The following is a 23,602-nucleotide window of genomic DNA, read 5'->3' as shown; positions in this document are numbered from 1 at the left end:
TATGAGGGTGTGAGATACAAAAAACACAAATCAGTGCAAACGTTGCTTTGGAATTTTTTGGGTATTACTGTGTAGTCACGTAGGCACAATTCATAGAAAAAAAAGGCCGTGTGCTCCGTGGTTACTCTATCAGGTGGGCGTTAGCATATCATAATCTCTTGGACCAATAGCGTGAGTTTTCTGCATTCAACTTATACGACCGACATTAGAAAATACCAGAAATTATATGTTAAAATCAACTCCCAACTTATCCGTGGGAGAACTTGGGAGTATATACGGTAATTAAAAGGACAGACACAGTTATGAGACACAGTCTGGGGGTCATAGCACAGTAGGGAATTAAAACAAAGCTCAGTTCCGTTATGAACAATGCTGCACATTCCATCTATGACTTTCAGCCAATAAATTATTTAGCAGAAGTGTGTCAGGAAATGCTACAGGGCTTTATAGGCAAGACTTCTGCATAATGCCTCACTGTGACATGACAGGCAAGCCAGAAGTGTTCTTTCGTTTTAATTTTCCAGCTTTATAATCATTCTAGTGTGTTTTCAGACCAAATAGCATGTGAGTATTTATTTACTGACTTACTTATAATTACTGTACCTATTTATGTATTTATTTATTTAAAGAGATTCCGTAAAAAGCCAAATATCCCCCTGGGGAAAAATAACGTTCTTTAATAAAATTCTATAAATGGTGCTAACTGTGTGTGCCTGCTTGTGAATTCAAGTCCAACCAATCTCCCCATCAAATGCCCAGGGTCGTTTGTTCATGTCACTGAGGACACCTACAACCATCCAGACCCTGAGCGCACTGTTTTTATGAACTGAAGCCATCACAATGCACAATTTACCAAACATGTATGGCACGTTATATTTTAAGAGCAGAGGGAAATAGCACATTTTACAGAGACTGGAGGAATGACAGGATGTGAAGTCAAAAATCGCATTTAACTGACATCATTCTAGCATAAACCTTCACTTACACGTAGACTAAAGAGTAAACAGCAGGTCAATGGCAACAGTACACCTAGACAGTGCTGCCTGTAACTATATTACGCTTGTTCCCGTTCATTCTTTCCATCTGTATCTGTATATCAGCTTTATAAAAGAAAAATATTAAAAACAAAAAAAAGAGTTTTGTACTCACCCTGGCCGTTGCGTGTATAGATGAGCTACTGTTCCTCCTGAGAGAGCCGGGGAGAATCGATGATGGAAAGTCCTGACATCCAGCTGGATGACAAAGTTGCTGTGACTCGGCTCACGAGAGCTGATGTTGATGTTTTGTTGCAGAAGTGGTGCATTTGAATCAAACATTTTTATCTCTTGTAACTTTTTCTTAATGCAAAATAAAGTTATTGGCTACTATATTGAAATCCTGAAACAGGTAATGGTACGGCTGAAGTACACCATTCACAGCTAAACTGAAGTTATTCTGAGACTCTGCTCCATTGATAAATTATATTCTACAATAAGATCATTTGAAAACTTCAGAAAATTGATTGATGATTTCACTCATCACCTTGTTGCTCTATTTCTGCTGTCGTATTATTAATTATTTCTTCTATTTCACCTGTTCTCAACTCCTCTTCAGATATTCCAGGCTTTTTCATTCTTCAGGGGCCACCAGGTCACTTAGTTCTGTTAAAGTAAACTTGACGTGCGTGACTGCAAGCCTTATTTCATGTTTATGGCTTTTTATTCCAATAATGCTTCTTTTATTGGCTCCATATTTGTTTGCCACGTCCATCACTGCCAGACCACTATACAAGAAATCCAAAATCTTCAGAGCGTGACTTAACTTAGGAACAAATCACTGCTGTTTTGTTCGAGTATCAGAAGTATTTGATGCTGGACTCCATGACACCATTTATTGGTAACTGAACAGATTACAATATGCAAGCTTCTGAGGCAAATAACACTCCTTCATCAGGTAAGATCTTATCTAAAGAAGGGGCTTTAGCTGCCTTGAAAGCTTGCATCAATCTGCATTAATCTGTTCAGTCAGCCATTTTGCTTGACTTCTCATTACATCCTTAATGGCTGACACGGTACAGCACCCTACTACTACACGCTGAACTCAGAAACACTTGAGATGTGCAAGCAGTTGTATCTCAGCAGAGCTCAGTTGGTGTGTGCTGCTTTTTTGTTTATGTCCCGCATGAGCTGACTTGAGTTATGCCAGTTGTTGTGAACATGTTATGTTATTATACGTTAAAAAAGGCAACATGCAAAAGCCATGTGTGAGAAAATAAATACACATCCTTCAAGCTGCCATATCATCTGACAGATTTCATGGGGGAAAGATTATCACTGAAAGAAGTGAAGACTGAACGTGGTGACCACAACCAGCAGTCTTAGTTTTGCCTAGCAGACCAAGGGATGAGCCAGAACAATTTAATAAACGGTTAAGGAGGTTGTGATCTGGGAAAAACAGGACCCTCTTGGCTTCACAGAACAAAATGAACAAAAGAGAAAGAGAAGAAAATTAAAAAAGGTGAACCTTAAAACCAGAACTAAGTTGATGCTGGCAGATGGTTAACCAGCTCACAGCAGTAACACTTCCCTTATTTATTTTATAATCTAAACTAATTTGAACAACAAATCAGAGCACCTCATATCGGTGAGATATAATGAAGCAGTGATGATTGCGTTACACCAGTCACAGACACAGCAAGGTTCCAAAACTCTGAAAAACCGATAAAAAGGAGTGACATTCACCCGGGATCGGATTTCAAAGCCTAGTTTGACTTCTTCAATTTGGACTCATTTCAGTTTCAAAGCAAACGATAAAAGAAAGTCAGAAAACTGTAAAGAGGCTCTTTGCTTCAATAAAGGTAGTCATTAAATCATTGGACATGTTTAAAACCCAAATACCCCGATGCTTCTGCTCAGTTGATGTCCTCCACCTCTTTTGTAGTCAGCTTCACCAATCACGTCCAAGTGTCTTGGGTTTTCTCAAATTTCTGATTGTGCTTTTCTTATGATTCATTTTTATAGTGAGCACAACTTGTAGTCCCTTTATGTATTTTTGGTTCCATAATGCATCTATTACTCATGTACGTTTATGTAGCAAGAGCTTACCAAAGTCTTAGTTTGGTCTTCATAGCACTTATAAAACATGAGTAGGTTGGTTATTCATTTCTGTGCAGTGTGGCATATTAACATGATGGTAAAATGACTTGTTAATATGAAGGAGGTCATGCACTAAGTATGTAATATCAAGAGAAATGTGTCTCAATAGAGCCACCTCAGACCAGTCCAAAGGGAAGTTTAGTTAGTAGAGACAAAGAAACACTTTACTGATGCTCTGTAAGTGTTATGAAGACCCAACAAAGCCTTTGTTAAGATCTTGTTACATGATAGAAAATGAGTGATAGTTGCATTTTTTATTTACAAAGCACCATTTGCAGTGGCATGGTGGAAGCACTACTGCATGCAGTAAGGAGACCGGGGTTTTCATCCTGGTTTTCCCTGTGTGGAGTTTGCATGTTCTTCCCGTATCTGGATGGGTTTCCTCCAGGTGCTCTGGATTTCTCCTACTTTCTAAAAGACATGCAGGTTAGGTAAACTGGCCGCTGTGTGTGTTTGGTGTGTGTCTGGTGTGTGTGTTTTTAGTGTATTTGTTCGCTCTGTCCAGGGTTTGTTCCTGCCTTACACCCTATGCTAACTGGGAGAGGCTTCAGTAACCCCTGCGATGCTGGTCTGGATTACGTGGGTTAGAAAATGACATGACATTTGCAGGAAAATGTTAGCAAATATTATATTTGCTAATATAAATTAGAAAATACTGTATTATCACATATTTTATAGACCACTAATGGTAGTGACTGTTTAAAAACCATCATTTATGTTAAAGAAAATGCTAGTAATAGTACTTTAAACCCCAAACCAATTAACAACACTGGTATTTTTTTTTGGTGTTTTAATAAAAAAGAAACCTACCAGAACTGAGGAAGGGCTACTGTTTTGAAAACAGCAAAACACAGAGTGTTAAGTTTGCATTTTTTGGTTTATTTTTCTACTTATCTTCTGTGCCTTTTTTAGGTGTCTGACAGTACAGACCATAACAGTCTTTATATGTGTTGCATGTAAATTAGCATTTGCAAAGAAAATTTTCACTTTACCCTGCGCACATGACATTAATAAGGACCCTATAAACCTATAAACATTCTGTACATAGTGTATTATTAGTATGAATTAGTTACTTAACATATTCTTTTATAAGCAAATTTCTTTCAGTTTTTGGCTTGAATCCTTCACTGCCACCTAAATTGTAATTTATAGTACTCAGAAGTGCGTTTTAAATATAGTGACAGATGACTCTGTGACCCTGAGTAAAAGCTGCTAGAAAACAGAAAATGCGCATTTATACATTTCTTGAATGTATTGAAAAGTCAAGCAAAATGACAGCTTTTATTGGCTAACTAAAAAGATTACAATATGCAAGCTTTTGAGGAAACTCAGGCCCCTTCTTCAGGCAAGATGGAATCAATTTCTTGAATAAGAGATGATTTACAAAAAGGATAAAAAAATCATAAGAAAAGAGTAAACAGCCATCAGCTCCAATTTACAGATTTGAAAAAATGAGACAGAACATTAAATGAGTTGAAGGTAAAATACCCCCAACGTTCATAAGCCAAGAATCAAACTGATATTTCATCAAAATCCTGAAATTTTGCTAAAATAATGGTAACGTCTGAGTAAAACAAAAATCAGAATCCCATGCCGTCTTTTAGAGTACAATGCCTTGTGAAAGCATTCATCCCCCTCTGTGTTTGTCATGTTTTGTCACTTTACAATCTGGAATTAAAATAGATTTCATTAGGATTTTATGGAATGGATTTATCAATATAAGCCAAATTATTGAAGTGGAATGAAAATAAAATGCATTATATAGAAATAAAAAAAACAAGCAAAATTGAAAAGTTGTGAGTGCACAAATATTCATCCCCTTTGCTATGAAAACTCTAAATAAGATTTGCTCCAACTACAGTATTTCACTTCTTAAGTCACATAATTAGTTGATTAGAGTCCACTGTGTGTGATCAAAGTGTCACATGGTCTATCACATGATGTCTGTATAAACCAGGGGTATTCAACTAAAATATAAAGAGGTCTAATTAGAGAAAATTTCTTGAAGCAATGGTCCAGAAGATCATGTTGTCTAACTATTTTCGCTGTCCACTTTCCTTTTTTTGGAGAGCGCCATTTGTTCCTTATTTTTCTGTCCCTTTTCCGTCTCACCCGTCTTTACTTTTTCCTGGGCAGTCGTCTGCATCTCTCACTTTCTTCCACCTAGAATCCACAGACTTGATTGGCTGAGTGGTATCACGTGAAATGGCTTAACGTGCATACAATTGGTCTGTGCATTTCCTCATCCACTAAAACATTACTGTAAAGAATACAAAAGCTGCACCGGCTAAAATAGAAGTGCCCCGACAGGTTTTAAATCATAACCTTCTGTTTAGGCTGTACATCTGGGTCCGTATGAGACAGCTTCTGGGTCCAGACCTGGACCGCGGTCCGCCTGTTAGTGACCTCTGCTATTAACAGACCTGTTTCTGCAACACCACTAAGTAAACAACACAAAGACCAAGGAGCACTCCAAACAGGTCCAAGGCAAAGTTGTAGGGACTAAAAGACCAGAGTTGGATTATTACATAACTATCCCACGAAGCTCCATTAAATCCATTATAACAAAATGGAAAGAATATGGCACCACTACAGACCTGACAAGAGAAGCATGCCCACCCAAACTCACAGACTGAGCAAAGAGGGCATTAACCAGAGATGCAACAAAGACACCGAGGATAACACTGAAGAAGCTGTAAAGATCCACAGCGGAGATGGGAGTTTCTGTCCATAGGACCACTTTAAGCCATACAATCCTCAGAGCGGGGCTTTATGGAAGAGTGGCCAGAAGAAAGCCATTGCTTAAAGAAGAAAAATAAAGCACATTTTGAGTTTGCCCAACAGCATGTTGCAAACTCACCAAACACATGGAGGAGGGTTCTCTGATGAGATGGGACTAAAATTGAACTTTTTTTGGCCATCATGGGAAATGCCATGTGTGGCGCAAACCCAGCACTTCCCATCACCTCGAGATCACCATTTGCACAGTGAAGCATGCTGGTGGCAGTATTATTCTGTTTGGATATTTTTCATCAGCAAGGACAGTAAAACTAGTCTGAATTAAAAGAAAGATGGATGGCACTAAATACAGGGCAATTCTTGAGGGAAAAGTGTTTAAGTCTTCCAGAGATTTGAGACTGGGATGAAGGCTCACCTTCCAGCAGGACAATGAATGATCTTAAACATACTGCTAAAGCAACACTGGAGTAGTTTAAAGAAAAACATTGAAATGTCTTGGAATGGCCTTGTCAAAGTGAAGACCTCTCAATCCAGCTGACAATCTGTGGCATAACTTGAAGATGGCGGTACACCAACACTACCCACCTAACCTGAAGGAACTGGAGCAGTTTTACCTCGAGGAATTGGGGAAAATCCAAGTAGTGAGAAGTGCTAAGCTAGAAGAGACATTCTCCAGGAGACATGCAGCTGGAAATGCAGCAAAAGGGGGCTTTACAAAGTATTAGCTTTGGGGGGTGAATACCTATGCACACTCAGGATTTCTGACTTTTTCTCTCAATTATTGTTTGTGTTAGGTCAGATCAGGTTGGCAAGCATGCATCGGTACAGTGTGTTTCCACAAACACCACATGATGAAACAGCTCAAGATCCTGTTTGGCAACCCCCCAGGCAGACACGCGGTCCAGTCCCACCCTCCAGAAATGACCCTCTATCTGCCGCAGCCAGGTGTTACGTGAGCGTCCTCTTGGCCTGGTCCAGCCACTCGGGTCCTCAACAATGAGGATCCCGCGAGCCGGATCACCCTCGGGGAATCACGCCACATATTCGTAATGCCATAACTGACGCTCCCTAACAATGCAGGTAATGTTCTGGACTCTGTGATCACTTGAGACAAAGTCAAACCGGCGGTGCCCAAGGATTCTCCGAAGAGACACAGTACTGATTGTGTCCAGTCTTCATCTCAGGTTACTGGATAGCATCCATGTCTCGCAACCATATAGCACAATAAAAATATTTTGCACCTTCAAAGTAGTAGGCATGTTGTGTAAAGCAGATGGTGCTAACCCCCCAAAAATCCATTTTACTTCCAGATTTTAAGCAACAAAACAGGACTAACACTGAGGGGAATACTTTCGCAAGGCATTGCATTGTCAGCAAACCCAAATGATTCTGAAAGTAAATGAACTTTATATGGTCCTGTTAATGATGTGATGTTCAGCACATCTGTACAGACACTAGCACAACAGATACCGGTGATTATGACAATACCTGTGAAAAAACAATATGGCCAACTATGTTAAATGAATTTTTGCATAGAAATTGTTGAGATATTTGAAATCTCTATAATATAAAAACTCAGACTGGATAGCAAACACTCATAAACACCCTACATGAAGGCTGAGAAAAATTTAAAACAAAACTGAAATCATTACAGCAATACAGTTACCCAGCCACAAGGATGGTGCCTTATCTCTCTTTGGAGAAGTGTGGCCTGCTCTTGTATGTCCACCCTCTTCTTCTCACTCTTTTATTCTCTGTTACTCTTCTAAATTCTTGCTCAGAATGCCATTCTATTTTTAGTAAAGCCTGGCACACTGCAGTCAATAGTAGCCAAACAAGGTACTGGCATCAACAGTGTGTTCCTGGAACAAACATACAGGTTGAGGCATCCACTGGGCTTTCTGCCATTGCTAGTTATCCATATTTTCCTGTCAAGGCTACCTGCTGCCCTCTCCTGCCCTGAGAAAAATAGTGTGATCTCCCATGAGGTGCTGAGGTCCTCTGGTATCATGTAACGTCTATGACATCAGAAAACCTAAGGAGCTAAATTATAAACCACTGGGTTATTGTCCCTAGTCGCCATCTGTTCTGGTCAGACGCCATTGAGGTCTTTGTCCTGCCCTGATAGACACCTCAGTTTAGGAAACACTCCATTCCTCTAACTAGGTTTTCTCCTTTTCTTGCCTGACCAGTTTTTATTGTAATATGGGCTTACCTTCCTCTACCCCAACCATAAACAAATGTACTCAGGTTACATCCATGGAGCAGGACTACCCTTATCTAACAAAAGTAAAAGAACTGGAGGAAGACAGAGTTACACATCGGTAGGCCACGCCACTATGTAAAGTGTGGGATTAATAAAGTATCTATCTATCTATCTATCTATCTATCTATCTATCTATCTATCTATCTATCTATCTATCTATCTATCTATCTATCTATCTATCTATCTATCTATCTATCTATCTATCTATCTATCTATCTATCTATCTATCTATCTATCTATCTATCTATCTATCTATCTATCTATCTATCTATCTATCTAAAGTGTTGTTTGGACCGCACACATCTGCAACCACTCATACAAGATTAATACAGAGTCACGACGGTGACTTTGTCCAACTTATCTGTTAGTACCAACTTCAGATAAGTCAGAAGTTCATTTTCTCCAGTAATGCTGTTGACTACAGTTTACAGTTTACTGCCCCTCATGTCAGCATGGGTTTGAAAGAGGGAGGTCAAAATGCTGGAATTCTGTTAGGAAGCATCTAAAGGATATGATCAAAGTGGAGTATATGATAGTATTTATCTTGATTTCCAAAAAGCATTTGATAAGGTGCCACATGAGAGGTTGGGCATCAAACTAAAAGAAGTGGAATTTTAGGGATGATCTTAGTTGATGGATGCAAAATTGGCTAAAATATACAAAGCCAAAGGTGATGGTGCGAGGAACCTTATCAGAATAGGCTGATGTTAAGAGTGGTGTTCCACAGGGGTCAGTGCTAGGGCTGCTGCTATTTTTAATATATATAAATGATCTGAATAGGAATATAAGTAAAAAGCTGGTTAAGTTTGCAGATGATACCAAGATAAGTAGATTGGTAGATAATCTAGAGTCATTACAGAGGCACTTGGACAGCATACAGGCTTGGGCAGATTTGTGGCAGATGAAATTTTAAGTCAGAAAAATGCAAAGAATTACACATAGGAAGTACAAATGTTAGGTTTGAAGACACAATGGGAGGCCTGAAAATCCAAACTACACCTTACAAGAAGGATTTAGGAGTCGCAGTGGACTCTACGCTATCAACTTCCCAATAATGTTCAGAAGCCATTAAGAAGGCAATCAAGTTATATGACACCCTGATGTGTGGAGTACAAGTCCAAGGAGGTTCTGCTCAAGCTTTATAACACACGGGTGAGGCCTCATCTGGAGTCCTGTATGCAGTTTTGGTCTCCAGGCTACAAAAAGGACATAGCAGCACTAGAAGTGGCCCAGAGAAGAGCGACTAGGCTGATTCCAGGGCTACAGGGGATGAATTATGAAGAAAGATTAAAAGAGCTGAGCCATTTCAGTTGAGATGGCATGATTGAAATCATGAAAGGAATTAGTCCAGTGCATCGAGACTGTTATTTTAAAATGAGTTTAGCAAGAACATGGGGACACAGTTGGAAACTTGTTAAGGGTAAATTTTGCACAAACATTAGGAAGTTTTTCTTTACACAAAGAACGATAGACACTTGGAATAACCTACCAAGTAGCGTGGTAGACAGTAAGATTTTAGGGACTTTCAAAACTCGACTTGATGTTTTTTTAGAAGAATTAAGTGGATAGGACTGGCGAGCTTTGTTGAGCTGAACGACCTGTTCTCGTGTAGATTGTTCTAATATTCTAATCAGATATGAGCTGGCCATATCTCAGTAATGAAGGACTTTGTTTATAATGATCAAATTGAAACTATTCCATTTTGCTGTGTGTTTAAAATAGGATGGAAGTGTTGTAGGGGTTAGCACAGTGACTACAAAGTTCAAGGACTGCTGCCTTTAAATCCAACCAATTTCTCTATCAGCGTGTCATTGTTACTTTTAATTGGTCTCACTGTTTTGTCAGCTTTCTTTTATTCCGTCAGTCTTTCTAAAAAATGGCAGTGAAGTCAGTGCTCCTCTTGATTATTATTTATTCAGCCGATCCGTGTATCTAAGGTGACTTACAAAGAAAGTTATATTACAAGAAAAATTAGAAGGTGCAAGTATCAAAAGCAACAGAGAATGAGATAAAACCTGAGCACAGGGACTGTACTACTATATAATTATACCTGCAGCTAGACTAAGACAAACATCGACATCTTAAACTCTTCATCAGTACAACAGCAGCTATCCTGTACAAGACACCAAGCAGTTCCAAGATATTTAATGAAAAGGTGCGTTTTCTAAAGACACTTAAATATAAATAAACTGTGCAAATTGTCAAAGGGAGATCAGTCCACTGCTTTGCAGCAAGAATGGAGAAGCTTTGTCCAGTCTTGGCATATTTGTCAAAAGGAGGGATGATTAGCAGACAGAGAGAAATGGAATGGAGAACTCTCGATGGGATAAACGGAGAGCCCAAAGATAATGAGGAGGAGAACTGTGGGTCAATATGAAAGATCTGAAGGGGATCCTTGCAGCAACAGGAATGCGGTGAAGAGACTGAAACAGAGGAGAAGTGAAATGGGGAACCGAGAACATGAAAAACTGGAGAGGTCTGATAGCAGTAGAAGAAAGCCCCGCCAGAAGAAAGTTGCAGTAGTCCAGCCAGCCGGGAGAGAACCAGTGCTTGAAGAAAGGTTTGCATGGTGTAATTAGTAGGGAAGGCTCAGACCCTTTGAATAGTATGAATAACAAAATGATTGGGTCACTGAAGAAATATCATCAATGAATGAAAGCCATGAGTTCAGAGATACACCAAGACACCTGACCGTGACTGATGGTGAAAGGGTGACATCTTCAAGTTGTTTGCACCTGTGTCTGCTCTGCTCATTGCTAATCATCTACAGTTGGACACCATTAAGGTTGGTTTTAAGGTTTAAAGCAATTAAGGGTGAATTAAAAAGAAAACTGAAAAAGAAGCATAAGCTTTTTATATAGCAAACAATACAAATTTGTATGAATGTCTAAGGAACATTTATAGGTTCGGTAATAATGATGAAGTAATAAGACCAATTAATATTAAGGATGATAAAGTGGCTGTAAAACTGATTGCATTTGACAACCCCCAGTCATGAGGGTCTCACAGGGCAAAACTTGAAAACCACTTGTTTAGAAATGTTCTGTTAATACACTGTAGATGTGAATGGTGCTATAAAGTAAACTGAATATCAATTTAAATCAATCCATTTAAATTTAATTATAGTCTTTGATTCAAACCCATTCATCCTGAGCTATGAGGCTGCTTCACTATGCCACAATAAAATCAATCAATTAGTCTCCATTTTAGGTAGCATACCACTACAACGTGATTTACAAACAACTTAAGAAAGCAATTTAAAGAAAATATTTTATTGAAAAGCAATATGACAGCTAATATCCCACTAGGAAATCATTAATCAATTAAAACAAAAGCATAGGGGTACATAGTTTTTAACTTTTTGAGGGCTGAATATTTTTTCCAAAAAGCTCCGTTTCCTGAAAAGCACACAAAGCAGTGGTTTCACACATAAAGTGCATCCGGAAAGTATTCACAGCGCATCACTTTTTCCACATTTTATTATGTTAAAGCCTTATTCCAAAATGGATTAAATTCATTTTTTTCCTCAGAATTCTACACACAACACCCCATAATGACAACGTGAAAAAAGTTTACTTGAGGTTTTTGCAAATTTATTAAAAATAAAAAAACTGAGAAATCACATGTACAGTATATCAACATAAAACATCTGTTGCTGCGTGTTGTGGCTGCTGTGGACGCATGTTCAGCATCTCTGGCAACAGTGGCTGTGCTGTGGCATCTCGATAGTCAGCAGGAATGCACGGTGAGCTGGCTGCCTGCCTGTCTTCGCACAGTAGGTGGGCAGCGGTGGCGGTCACAGTGTGACGCAATATGGTTTGTACCTCTTGTCATCATAAGTTGTGGTCCTCCCTGGTGAACACTGCTGTAGGTCCATCAGCTACACTAAAGTGTTCAGCACCATGATCTGCTGGCGACCAATCAGATGATGCTAGTACCTCACGTTCGTTTTCAATATCCATCTCCAGATCACTTGCATCAAACTCGGAGTCCGACAAATAAGAGTCCTATTCAATGAAACTACGTAAAACGTCCATGGAGTATTTTGCTTTGTACATTCGCTTTGGCCTCTCGCCAGATGTTGATGCCATTTTAGAGGTTGTTTGCTCTTCACTACTCATGCACACGTAAGGAATCGAGGGTAAATCAACAAAGCTATGTAACTTTTGTTCTAGCAAAGAGAGTTGAACTAAAATGTAAGGGCGACTTTCGTCAAAGTTTACAGCTGATTACTGTCCTCTACCCCTGAATTTTGACAAAGTTGACATCAGCCCTGAAAGAGTTAATGATTGTGAAAATTTGCAGCAAGACATCTAAGACGGCTGCTGAATTTTAGAAATCACAAATTTGTATACAGGGCAATGAGGTGTAAAAAAAAACAAACCCTTTTTCCTGCTCGACTGCATGTGTGGCTCAGCTCTCCACATAAACCTCCAAACTGAAGGGTCTAAGCTAAATGGAAGGCCACAAAAGCAGATTTAAGTGTTTCTGAAATTAGATAAATGGCAACGTAGTTTGAATCCTGCCACTTTAAATTGGCATCACTCCTTAGCTGATAAATGCAAGGTGGGAAGAAGCTACCCAGGGGTGTGCGGCTAATGACTTTATTTGTGCAAGGCCCACATTCCAATACCCACCATTTTCTTAATCACTCTCACATTAAAGCCAGAGGCTCTCTATCTGCTGAAAGAAAATCTGTTAAAACGCCTTAAAAGATTAAACACACAGATTTTTCAGCATGGAAGAAAACAGGTTTACCAAGAAAGGGCAGGGTGTAAGGCAGCATGAAGAAACATGAAAAGAAGAAGATACAACAGATCACCTGCCTTCTGTTTTCTTTATGACAGCCCGCAGGACGGCTCTTCTGTTCAGGCGCCTCACATGTAAAATGTGCTTGCGTTTGAAAACATGGACAAGCTATTAATTTTGCAAAAGTTGGAGAACTTGGCATGAAATTTGGCTTAACATTTCTTCAAATTTCAACCACCTGTAAGTCCCATGTACACTTTTTTTAGTGTTAGCACTTTATTGACTCTCGGCGATAGGACAATAAAGCAAACAGAAAATCCCATTTCATTGCACATTTCAATGACACATTAGTCACATTTCAATGTTCTTGAACTAATTATATCGCAGCAAACTGACATATTCTCTTAATAGAGTTGTCTTCAGTGTCGGTAACAGCACCTAATGCATACGCTAATTGTTAAGTGCTCTTGTGTGTAGCTGATCTATTTTGTCTATAAAAAGGGTGTGCTGTGTGTGTGAGACATAACTTGAAATGGCAGAGTTAGCTCTTTTAGATGAAATGGCAGCCTACGCAAGGAGTGGTTTATTAGGGATCACGGTGATTTTTTGGCTCATAGCTCAAGCAGATTTAGACCTTGGAGTTGTGTGCTGAGTTGGAGCCTACATGACGGAGATCATCATGCATAAATCACGGAGTCCCTGTTCTGTTACATATTTTAAGGGTATTGGACGATGGGAGCTTTCAGCGTGAACTGGTTGGCCAGTCAAGAATCCTACAGCCATCTCAGAGCCGTGTCATGCCGTCTGTATGGAATGGTATACTTAAGATACTACCCAGATATATCTAGTTTCCTTAACGTCAGGATGAGCAGGCCAAGACAAAAAGGATATCTGCAGTGATTGCTGATTTTCCTAATGTAATTGATGAAATTGACAGCACACATATTGCAAAAGGCACCATCACAGAGGGCAGCACGGTGGCACAGTGGGTAGCACTGCTGTCTCGCAGTAAAGAGACCTGGGTTTGCTTCCTGGGTCCTCCATGCGTAGAGTTTGCATGTTCTCCCCGTATCTGCGTGGGTTTCGTCCGGGTGCTCCGGTTTCCTCCCACAGTCCAAAGACATGCAGGTTAGGTGCATTGGTGATCCTAAATTGGCCCTAGTGTGTGCTTGGTGTGTGTGTGTGTGCCCTGCGGTGGGCTGGTGCCCAGCCTGGGGTTTGTTACTGCCTTGCACCCTGTGCTGGCTGGGATTGGCTCCAGCAGACCCCCTTGACCCTGTAGTTAGGATATAGCGGGTTGGATAATGACTGACTGACCATCACAGAATGAATTTGCTTTCGTAAACAGAAAGCACTTTCATTCAATAACACGTAATATACAACTAATATGTGATGCTCAAATGTGTCTGAAAAACGTTGCTGTGAGGTATCCTGACTGAACCCATGATTCTTTTTTTTATCAAATAGTAGTGTGGGAACTAATCTCTCAAGTTCACATTCACTGAAATTTCATCTTCTGTGTTCTCCCATGATTTGTAAATACTTCACTCAAGAACATGGCCAAGTTTATGTGGTGACTCAATCATGAATACTCAAAAAGAAAAAGGTGTTTTAAAGCCATACATGGTTACTGGTGGGAGGTAATGGAGAAACACTAAAAGCCTCTGCATGCACATCATGTTAAGCTGGTTGGAGATTTTTGAAGGAACTTACTGTGGCATGAGGCATATGCATGGTTTGCATGGTTTGATAAGTCCAATTTTGTTTTGTGTTCACTGTTTTTGCCTTTTTTGAGCATAAACAAAATGTTAGTATGAAATCTAAGTTTTATACATGTAGCCAAGTGATGGTGGCTTACTAAATAGCACTGTTTTCGTTTAACAACGTGGCAGCCTACACAACGAGTGGTTTATTAGGGATCACAGTGATTTTTTGGCTCATAGCTCAAGCAGATTTAGACCTTGGAGTTGTGTGCTGAGTTGGAGCCTACATAGGTGAGGCGCTCCAGCATTAGTTTGCAGGTGCAAGTATGTACAGCAGGAGTCCTCGTAAGGCATGAGCTAGTGCGGCACGCTCGGAAATAAGGAAGAAAGTTTTCTCCAAGTTTAATGTGGTATCAAACCATGGTGCGTTTAATGCGTACATAGCGTAGTGTGCAGGTGTTTGCACAAGAGCATGTATCGCTATTCAGTTGTCTCGTAAGTCACCTTCTTCTTCTTCCTCTTTCGGCTGCTCCCGTTAGGGGTTGCCACAGTGGATCATCTTCTTCCATATCTTTCTGTCCTCTGCATCTTGTTCTGTTACACCCATCACCTGCATGTCCTCTGTCGCCACATCCATAAAACTTCTCTTAGGCCTTCCTCTTTTCCTCTTTCCTGGCAGCTCTATCCTTAGCATCCTTCTCCCAATATACTCAGCATCTCTCCTCTACACATGCCCAAACCAAATTCGTAATTCATCTAATGATTGCTATTCTATTCTGAAGCAGCAATCAGAATGAAGACCCCAAAAATAGACCCTTGCATCCTGTGTGGATCTGAGTGTGACAGGACAGGTTACAGACATAAAGGCCTTGGTCGATAATTTTCTACTTGAAACGGTTTGCACTTTCCTTATTGCTACTTCACTTTCCATGTATAAATCTCTGTATGCTCATAACAATAAAAATAAACATCAGCATGTTCCATTTGGTGGCTTACCTGAATGGTCTGTCTGTTGTACACCTTGACCACATGGAAATTGAAACTGTAGATTCCTTTGCGGGGGGCGATGAACATGCTCCTGGCAGGGTCAAAATGGTTTCCAACATTAACCAGGATCTGCAGGCAATTTAAAGAGCAAGGACAAAACGTCAGACTCCATTACAGCTGAGAAGACTGAAAGAGCTCCAAGCGAAAAGAGTAAGCTCCATTCAGTTCTGTAAATGCAAAATGCTAAAATGTCTGACCTCAAGAGCTACAGTAGGTGTGAGACTCTTGGTTTAATATGAGTTATGAAAACTTGAGGTGGGTAGGAAATGCTGCAACATGGCAGGCATAAGGTTTGATCAGTTTAAGTCTGAAGTTAGTAGACCTGGAATCACCAGCTGTGGCTGTGCAGTCACCTATGCTTTGATCATTGATCCTTAAATATATCACATTAAGAGAACATGAAGTGACGTTTAAACCAAAATCCCAAACCTGATCTCCTGATTTCCTGAATTCTTACCTGAACTCATTAAATAAGCCCATTTAAAACTGACACCCCCTTTCACTGATACACTTGTTAAGTGACATCACAGCAGTACTTACCTGGTCAAAGTAGATAGTCATGGTCCGGTTGCTCATTTCTGAAGGCTCATGGTTGGTGTTTCGAATAGCCGAAAAGGCCACTTTGCCAGTCCCGGATCGTACAGACATTCCAAGGGCAGTTCCAGCTGGCTCAGTGGCGGGAGTTGAATCACAGACCACCAGACATTTACCCTCCAGTACAATGGGGTCTGTATCATTTTGAGATAATGTTCCTCTTATTGCCAAGAAAAAGGCAAACATCACTGCGAAAAACTGTCCTTCCATGAGGGCTGCTGACATTTAATGACTTGGTTAATGCCTGATTGGTCTCTTTCACTGCAGTAGCTTTGGGTGGGATTTGCTTCTTGGAGTGGTTAAAGATAACAATCAACACTCAGGTTTCTTTTAATATAAAGGAACACTTCTGACATGTGGAAAGGCTGTCTGTGGACCTCCTGACGTATATGTTCTGATGTCCTAGATGATGACTAACAGAGTAGACAATATTCAAAGTCAGCTTCAATAAAAAGAGTCACCAGACCTACTAGACCATTTATTAAGGACCTGAGTGGTCTTCAGTTATTTTTCAATGTGAAATTCTACCACGCTTCAATGCTTGTTAGTGTGATGTTGGGTATACTAAACAATACTGTTACTCCACTAGAAAAGACGACAAGTCGATAAGTTGCTTGGAAAAATTAACAGTGCTTAGGCTGGTTACTTGGAATCTTCTATAATCGCCATCTGAACCGTATTGAACGTAGCAGATTAGTCATCATTTGAAGAAGTTACCTGGAAATAAAATGAGAGAAACGGCAACATTAAGGATCTTTTTCAGTCACTTTGCTTTGTCTGGTTTTCTACACATCAAACTGTAATAAAAGACAGCAGTTATATGAGGTATACCTTACAATGATAGCATGCAGTACATCTCAGTACAGTGCATTGTTTAGCCAGTGCATTTCCAGTAGATGCACTGTGACGGATGTGCTTAAAATGAAAATAATCAGACAAGGTGTGCCACAGCACTGGAATAAAATAAAGAAACTCCTCAATACTGAATTAAGGCACAACCCATTTACAAAAAATGACAAAGTATTTAATATCTAAAATAATAAAAAAGGTCAGGTGAGTGAGTAGGGTGATGTGTGTGAGTTTGCCCTCTAGATGGACAGAGTTGGCTCCTGCCTCATGCTCAGTGCTGCCAGACTCTGCTCATCATGGTCACCATGGTCCAGACTGGACAAGCTAATGAATGGATAATAATAATAATTATTATTATAATTCTTTACATTTATATAGTGCTTTTCTCACTTCTCAAAGCGCTCTCCACGGAAGGAGGACCTAGGACGTGAACCCATTGATAGATATACAGTATAAGAAATACATCTGACCAAGAAAAATAAACAGTAGTTTATACTTTGGCGCAGTTGCACAATAAATCATAAAGTAAAACGATACTTTTAAAAACAAGCCCTAATTAAATAAATGGCAATTTTTGAATCTGTTACTTACCCCGTATTGTTTATAGTGATGGTTGAGCAATTTTTTTTAGTCTTTTTTCACAAAGAACAGAGATAACAACATATCTGATAGAACAGGCTTTATTGGGGCAGCAGGAGGACAACACTATATAACAGCAACAATATTTAAAGTTTTATGAAAAAATTCTTAAGTTACTTGTGTTGTATAATCTACATGCCAATTATCAAGTTGTTTGCTTGAATCATCTAAAACATGAGCACTTTTTCTAAAATATTGTTAAATAAATACTTCAAGAAATCCAAGTTGTGCATTGAAATGAAGTGCGCTCAAGTGGGATTAAACCATTGAATTGAAGACCCACCCTCCCTCATTTATTGGTCAAGAGTTCTGTCAGTTTTGAGTGGAGTATTCTTATAAAGAGTAAATGAAGGAAGGTTTTCTCAATGTGATGGACATACAAAGACCACCAATATCTGTTGCCGAGATCTTAGCATCTAGTGGTTCAACTTACTGTGATCCCAGAAGACTTTATCAGGGAACCAAATAGTAAATATTTCTGTTTTATGAGTAGTATGAATGTTTATTATAACTATATACTGTATATATCGTATATGTAGATACTGCTCAAAAATTTAAGGGAAAACTTCATCATCCCAGTCTACCACCAAGTCAGTGAAGCTTCAGGGATATCAGTGTGTCCAGTTAGGAAGCATAAGTGATTGTGAATCAATGTCCCTTGCTTTGGTACAAATCAAAGTGACAATTGATGCACTGAAGAGGCAACAGCAAGACAAACCCCAAAAAGGGAATGGTATTGCAGGTGGTGGCCACAGTGAGTTGCTCTCTCCTTATCCTTCATGACTGATTCTTCTCTAGTTGCTAGTGTCCTTTGTGAGATATGGCCGGCAGTTTGTCCCGGCCAATACCCCCAGGCTGCCAGATGGAGCCCTCCCTGCAACATGGAGGTGCCCCGAACTCCAGCAGGGCATCATGGACATTGGAGTTTTAATGCACAGCCCTGCTGGATACCATGGGGACCGCCAGGGGTCGCTGCAGGGAGGCCCAGGGACTTCTATTTGCCTTATAACCTGGAAGTACTTCACAGTCGAGGGGACAGAGGCAATGACGTACTTCCGGGTTGAAGAAAAGGAGTTTCATCCGACCCGGAAGTGTTGCAAAGTCACATGGACAGACAGAGAAAACACTTCCGGGTCAAGGACTATAAAGGACTATGGGAAACCCCAGCAGAGCGAGCTGAGTTGGGAGGAAGGGTGACTGAGCTGCTTGGAGGTGTGGAGGATTATTGATTGTTGTGATTTTGTATTGATTATTAATAGTTTATTGAAGTATAGTGGAGGTGGAGGTGTTTTGTGCACTGTATTATTATAATAAAACCATTATTTGGACTTTTATCTGGTGTCTGATCTGAGGGTTCAAGAGAGCGATAGTGCTGCTATCTGTCACACCTTGTCACTACTGGTAGCATGAGGCGGTACCTGCAGCTGATTCAGGTTGCACAGGTAGTCCTGCTCTTCCAGGATGGCACATCCATATGCACCATCATTCATGCTCGAGGCTGGTTCCTACTTTACATGCAATGTTGCAAGGATAAACTCTCACACCTCTCAACCTGGAATTGACATACAGTAAGTGGGTTTTGATATTTTCCTCATTAAAATCATCAGCAAAGACGTAATTTTCCTTTAGCAAGCAAGGTACAGACAGTGAATTTGCAATCGCACTTTAACCTGCACTTTCATGTGCCTGCTAATGATGTTTGTAGCAGCACGTTTTTTAATGATGTCATTTTCATAACACACTTATCAGAAAAGCATGAAAAATGTTTTTATGGAAAGTAATTTGAAAGTAATTTAATTTAAAATATGCAAAAATTCTTCAATCGACTGAATACATGTAAACCACACTTTTAAGAATGTGTCACAAACGCTTTAATCATTTATTTCTAATTGGTGATTTCATCCCATCACCTTTCTGTATACTTGTTTTTCATGGGCCTTTTCATTTTGTATATTTATTCTTCTGGGCACAACCATTTTGCTAGGCTTGTGATTTACATTTTGCGTGATCCATGATATTATTACTGACATTCTGTAAAGGATGACTGCCAGCAGAAAACTGCATCCAGAGTCTAATTATTTAAAATAAAGTTTTCGAGGGGCACTGGCGCCTGAGCACTCATTTTGACTTCAGCTTTCATTTTGACCAAAACACTCTAGCATGTGTTTATTGTGAGAGTGAAAAAACAAATTATGCTATTCGGTTGATGTATTTGTATTATTCATGCATTCTTCCTTCACTTACAAGTTTTATTATCTGTTATGTTCTTACTTGTGAGGAGTTGCTCTGTTCTGAATTTGTTCCGTTTATTGATTTCTGTTTTGATTGATTGGTGAGAATTTAGATAAGGTGGAGATGAAAAAAATCCAATGAAGGAAGAGAAGGGTTGGGGCATAAATAAAACACGTAAGAAGGAAATTGTGTTTGGTACCTGAACGTCTATTAACCCATGCCATGATACTCATCGATGATACTGTATGAAGTACAATCGTGGCCAAAAGTTTTGAGAATGACACAAATATTAATTTTCACAAAGTTTGCTGCCTCAGTTTTTATGATGGCAATTTGCATATTCTCTAGAATGTTATGAAGAGTGATCAGATGAATTGCAATTAATTGCAAAGTCCCTCTTTGCCATGAAAATGAACTTAATCCTGTATTCAGAATATAAGTTTAATATGTCACTGTGCTCTGTGCAAATATTTTAAATCTGCTTTTCTTTTCTTCTCACATGTACAGCTAATACAAAGCCACATTTAGTACTGCTAGGCAAGCATTAGAAGACAAGACAGGGACAACAGCGAAATGGGCATTGTGCTATTTCTGTGTGACAGAGTCAGCATGAGATTGGATCTTCTTTTCCTTGTTTGGAATGGCATGATTTACCTAAGTAGGGGTCTGCACATGAAGAAAGAGTATAAAGCCTTGGAACATTGCCCGGCACACCTTTGAAGCCGACAGATGGATGGGAGATACCGTTATCCCAGCCGGAAAATCTTTCCCATGCAGCAATGAAAATGGCAGACTCTACATATTGGGACCCCACTACCCGAAAGGTCTTGTCATGGCTTCCTCGTCTGTTATGCCACGTAAACCGTCATTAAAGAAAGTGAAGTTATTTCTCCTATGTGATTTCTTACCGCCGCATCACTAAGGGAGGGGTATCACCTTTTATTATTATATCTTGTCACAGGAGGCTTGGGGTCAGACCCAGCCGGGATGCCTGGAAGGACCAGGAGGTGGTCTATACGTCCCCCGGGCCACAAGGGGGCAACTGCCCTGGATGTTGAGGGGACCACAGGGAAGGAGCAAGGAGGCTCAAGCCCACTGGGCTCCGAGGTCACCGCCAGGGGGCGCCCCGAGCATCGTGGAGCCCGGGAGATCGACACTTCTGCCACACCTGGCAGGGTGGAGGAAGGACCTTCCAGGGACGCCCGGAGTGCTTCCGGGTGCAAGGGCAGCACTTTCGCCACACCAGGAAGTGCTGCCGGAAGAGTGTCATCAGGCACCTGGAACACATCCGGGTGAAAATAAAAGGGGCTAGAGTCGGGAGTGGGAGCAGGACGAAGCTCCCATGAGGACAGGAAAGGCAGCCCACGGACATTTGAGAGGAAGTTCCCATGTTAAGGGTGATTGGTGCGGGAGCACTGTGTGCTGTGTGGGACTGTGCTTCAATAAACGTGTGTTTTATAAAGACGTGGTGTTTGTCTGATGGTGTTTGGGCCCATGCTCACAATCTATATAGTTTTGGGTTAAGTAACATGCCGCAATTACAAAAGAACTTATTCCAACAAAGGAGCTAGCGCCTTCTGCTGGATACAAATCCCAAAAAAACCTTTTCCACTGCTGTTGTGAAGAAGGCTTCTGGCTGCCCAAGAAAGTCCAGCGAGCGCCAGGACCGTCTCTTAAAGTTGGGTGTTCAGGGCACCACCAGTGCAGAGCTTGCTCAGGAATGGCAACAGGCAGGTGTGAGTGAGGTGAAGATTTCTGGAGGATGGCCTGGTGTTGAGAAGAGCAGCAAAGAAGCCAAGAAAAACATCAGGGACAGACTGATATTCTGCAAAAGGTACAGGGATTGGACTGCTAAGGACTGCTGGGGTCAAGTCATTTTCTCTGATGAATCCCCTTTCTGATTGTTTAGGGCATCCAGAAAAAAGAAAAGGTGAGCGCTACAATCAGTCCTGTGTCATGCCAACAATAAAGTTTCCTGAGACCATTCATGTGTGGGGGTTTCTTCTCAGCCAAGGCAGTGGGCTCACTCACAATTTTACCTAAGAACACAGCCATGAATAAATAGAATAGAATAGAATGCCTTTATTGCCACTATACACACGTACAATGAGATTAAAAGCAGCTCCTCCAGTGCAGACATATATGTAAAACACAACAAACAAATAAACGAATGGTGCAAAAAGTTGCAAAAAAGTTGCAAAAAAAAAAAAAAAAGTTCTCCAACATTATATACATATGGAAAGAATAAATAACTATTGCACTATTGGGTTATTGCACATTATTTAAATAATATAAAAATATTGCACAATAATGATGATCATGTGCAGTGAGTAGTGGATGTTGGACCCTGAGAGTAATAATATTGTACAGTATACAGATATTGCACAGTTATTATCCATACCATTTAGATATTGGATATTGCACAGTTGATGGATAGAAGGAAGTCCAGGAGTTGGGGGTTAGACTGTGTAGTCAGTGCATGTGTGAGTTTAGAATGGTTATGGCTTTTGGGGAAAAAACTGTTCTTGAGTCTGTTTGTCCTTGTTGTTATGCACCTGTAGCGCCTCCATGAGGGCAACAGGTCAAACAGATCAGAGCCAGGGTGGGAGCTGACCTTGATGATGTTTTTTGCTCTGCTGAGACAGCGGGAGGTGTAAATGTCCATCAGGGAGGAGAGAGGGCAGCCGATGATCTTCTGTGCTGCCTTTACTACTCTCTGAAGCCTCTCCCTGTCTGCCATGGTGCAGCTGCCATACCATACTGTGATACAGTATGTCAGCAGGCTCTCGATGGACGAGCAGTAGAAGGTCAGTAGCAGGTTGGAGTCCAAGTTGTGCTTTCTCAGGACCCTCAGGAAGTGTAACCGCTGCTGAGCCTTCTTGATGACTGCTGTGATGTTGTCTGTCCAGGAGATGTCAACGGAGATAAGGACGCCAAGAAACCGGAAGGTATAGACCCTCTCCACACTCTCGCCGTTGATGTAAAGGGGGTCTAAGTTGGTGCTGTGCCTCCTGAAGTTGACAATGATCTCCTTGGTTTTCCTGGTGTTCAGAGCCAGATTGTTCTTTGAACACCAGGCTGCCAACTTCAGGACCTCCTCTCTGTAAGCTGCCTCATCTCCCTTTGAGATGAGTCCTACCACTGTGGTGTTGTCAGCAAACTTGACGATGAGGTTGTTGTTGTGGGCTTCAGTCGTGAGTGTAGAGACAGTACAGGAGGGGGCTCAGCACACAGCCTTTTGGGGTACCGGTGTTCAGTGTGCAAATGGAGGAGAGGTGGGGGCCGAGTCTCACAGTCTGGAGCCGGTTGGTAAGAAAGTCTTTCATCCAGACACATATGAGAGGGGGAGGCCAAGAGTGACCAGTTTGGTAATGAGAATGTCAGGAATGATTGTATTGAAAAGAATGGGACCAAAACATCGTCCGAGAGCAACTTCTCCCAACCATCCAAGAACAGTTTGGTGACAAACAATGCCTTTTCCAGCATGATAGAGCACCAGACCATGAAGCGAAAGTAATAACTAAGTGGTTCGGGGAACAAAACATTGAAATTCATGGCCAGGAAACTCCCCAGACCTTAATCCCACTTGTGGTCAATCCTCAAGAGGCAGGTAGACAAATAAAAACCCACAAATTATGACAAACTCTAAG

The 23,602-nt window shown here is 40.7% G+C and overlaps 1 protein-coding gene across 1 annotated transcript in view; it reads right to left on the bottom strand.

The window, feature by feature from the left end:
* Positions 1-23,602, bottom strand: part of si:dkeyp-74b6.2 (cerebellin-1) — an 85,607-nt gene that overhangs the window by 17,841 nt on the left and 44,164 nt on the right. Inside the window, exons 2-3 of the mRNA XM_028793599.2 lie at positions 16,179-16,949; positions 15,588-15,707 (exon numbers count right to left, since the gene is read on the bottom strand). Of these exons, the coding sequence (XP_028649432.1) occupies positions 15,588-15,707; positions 16,179-16,457 (399 nt within the window). The 5' untranslated portion in view covers positions 16,458-16,949. The remainder of the gene's footprint in view (positions 1-15,587; positions 15,708-16,178; positions 16,950-23,602) is intronic.

Source organism: Erpetoichthys calabaricus, chromosome 2 (genome assembly GCF_900747795.2).
Source record: "Erpetoichthys calabaricus chromosome 2, fErpCal1.3, whole genome shotgun sequence".
NCBI lineage: Eukaryota > Metazoa > Chordata > Cladistia > Polypteriformes > Polypteridae > Erpetoichthys > Erpetoichthys calabaricus.
This window is presented reverse-complemented; position numbering and strand designations above follow the sequence as displayed.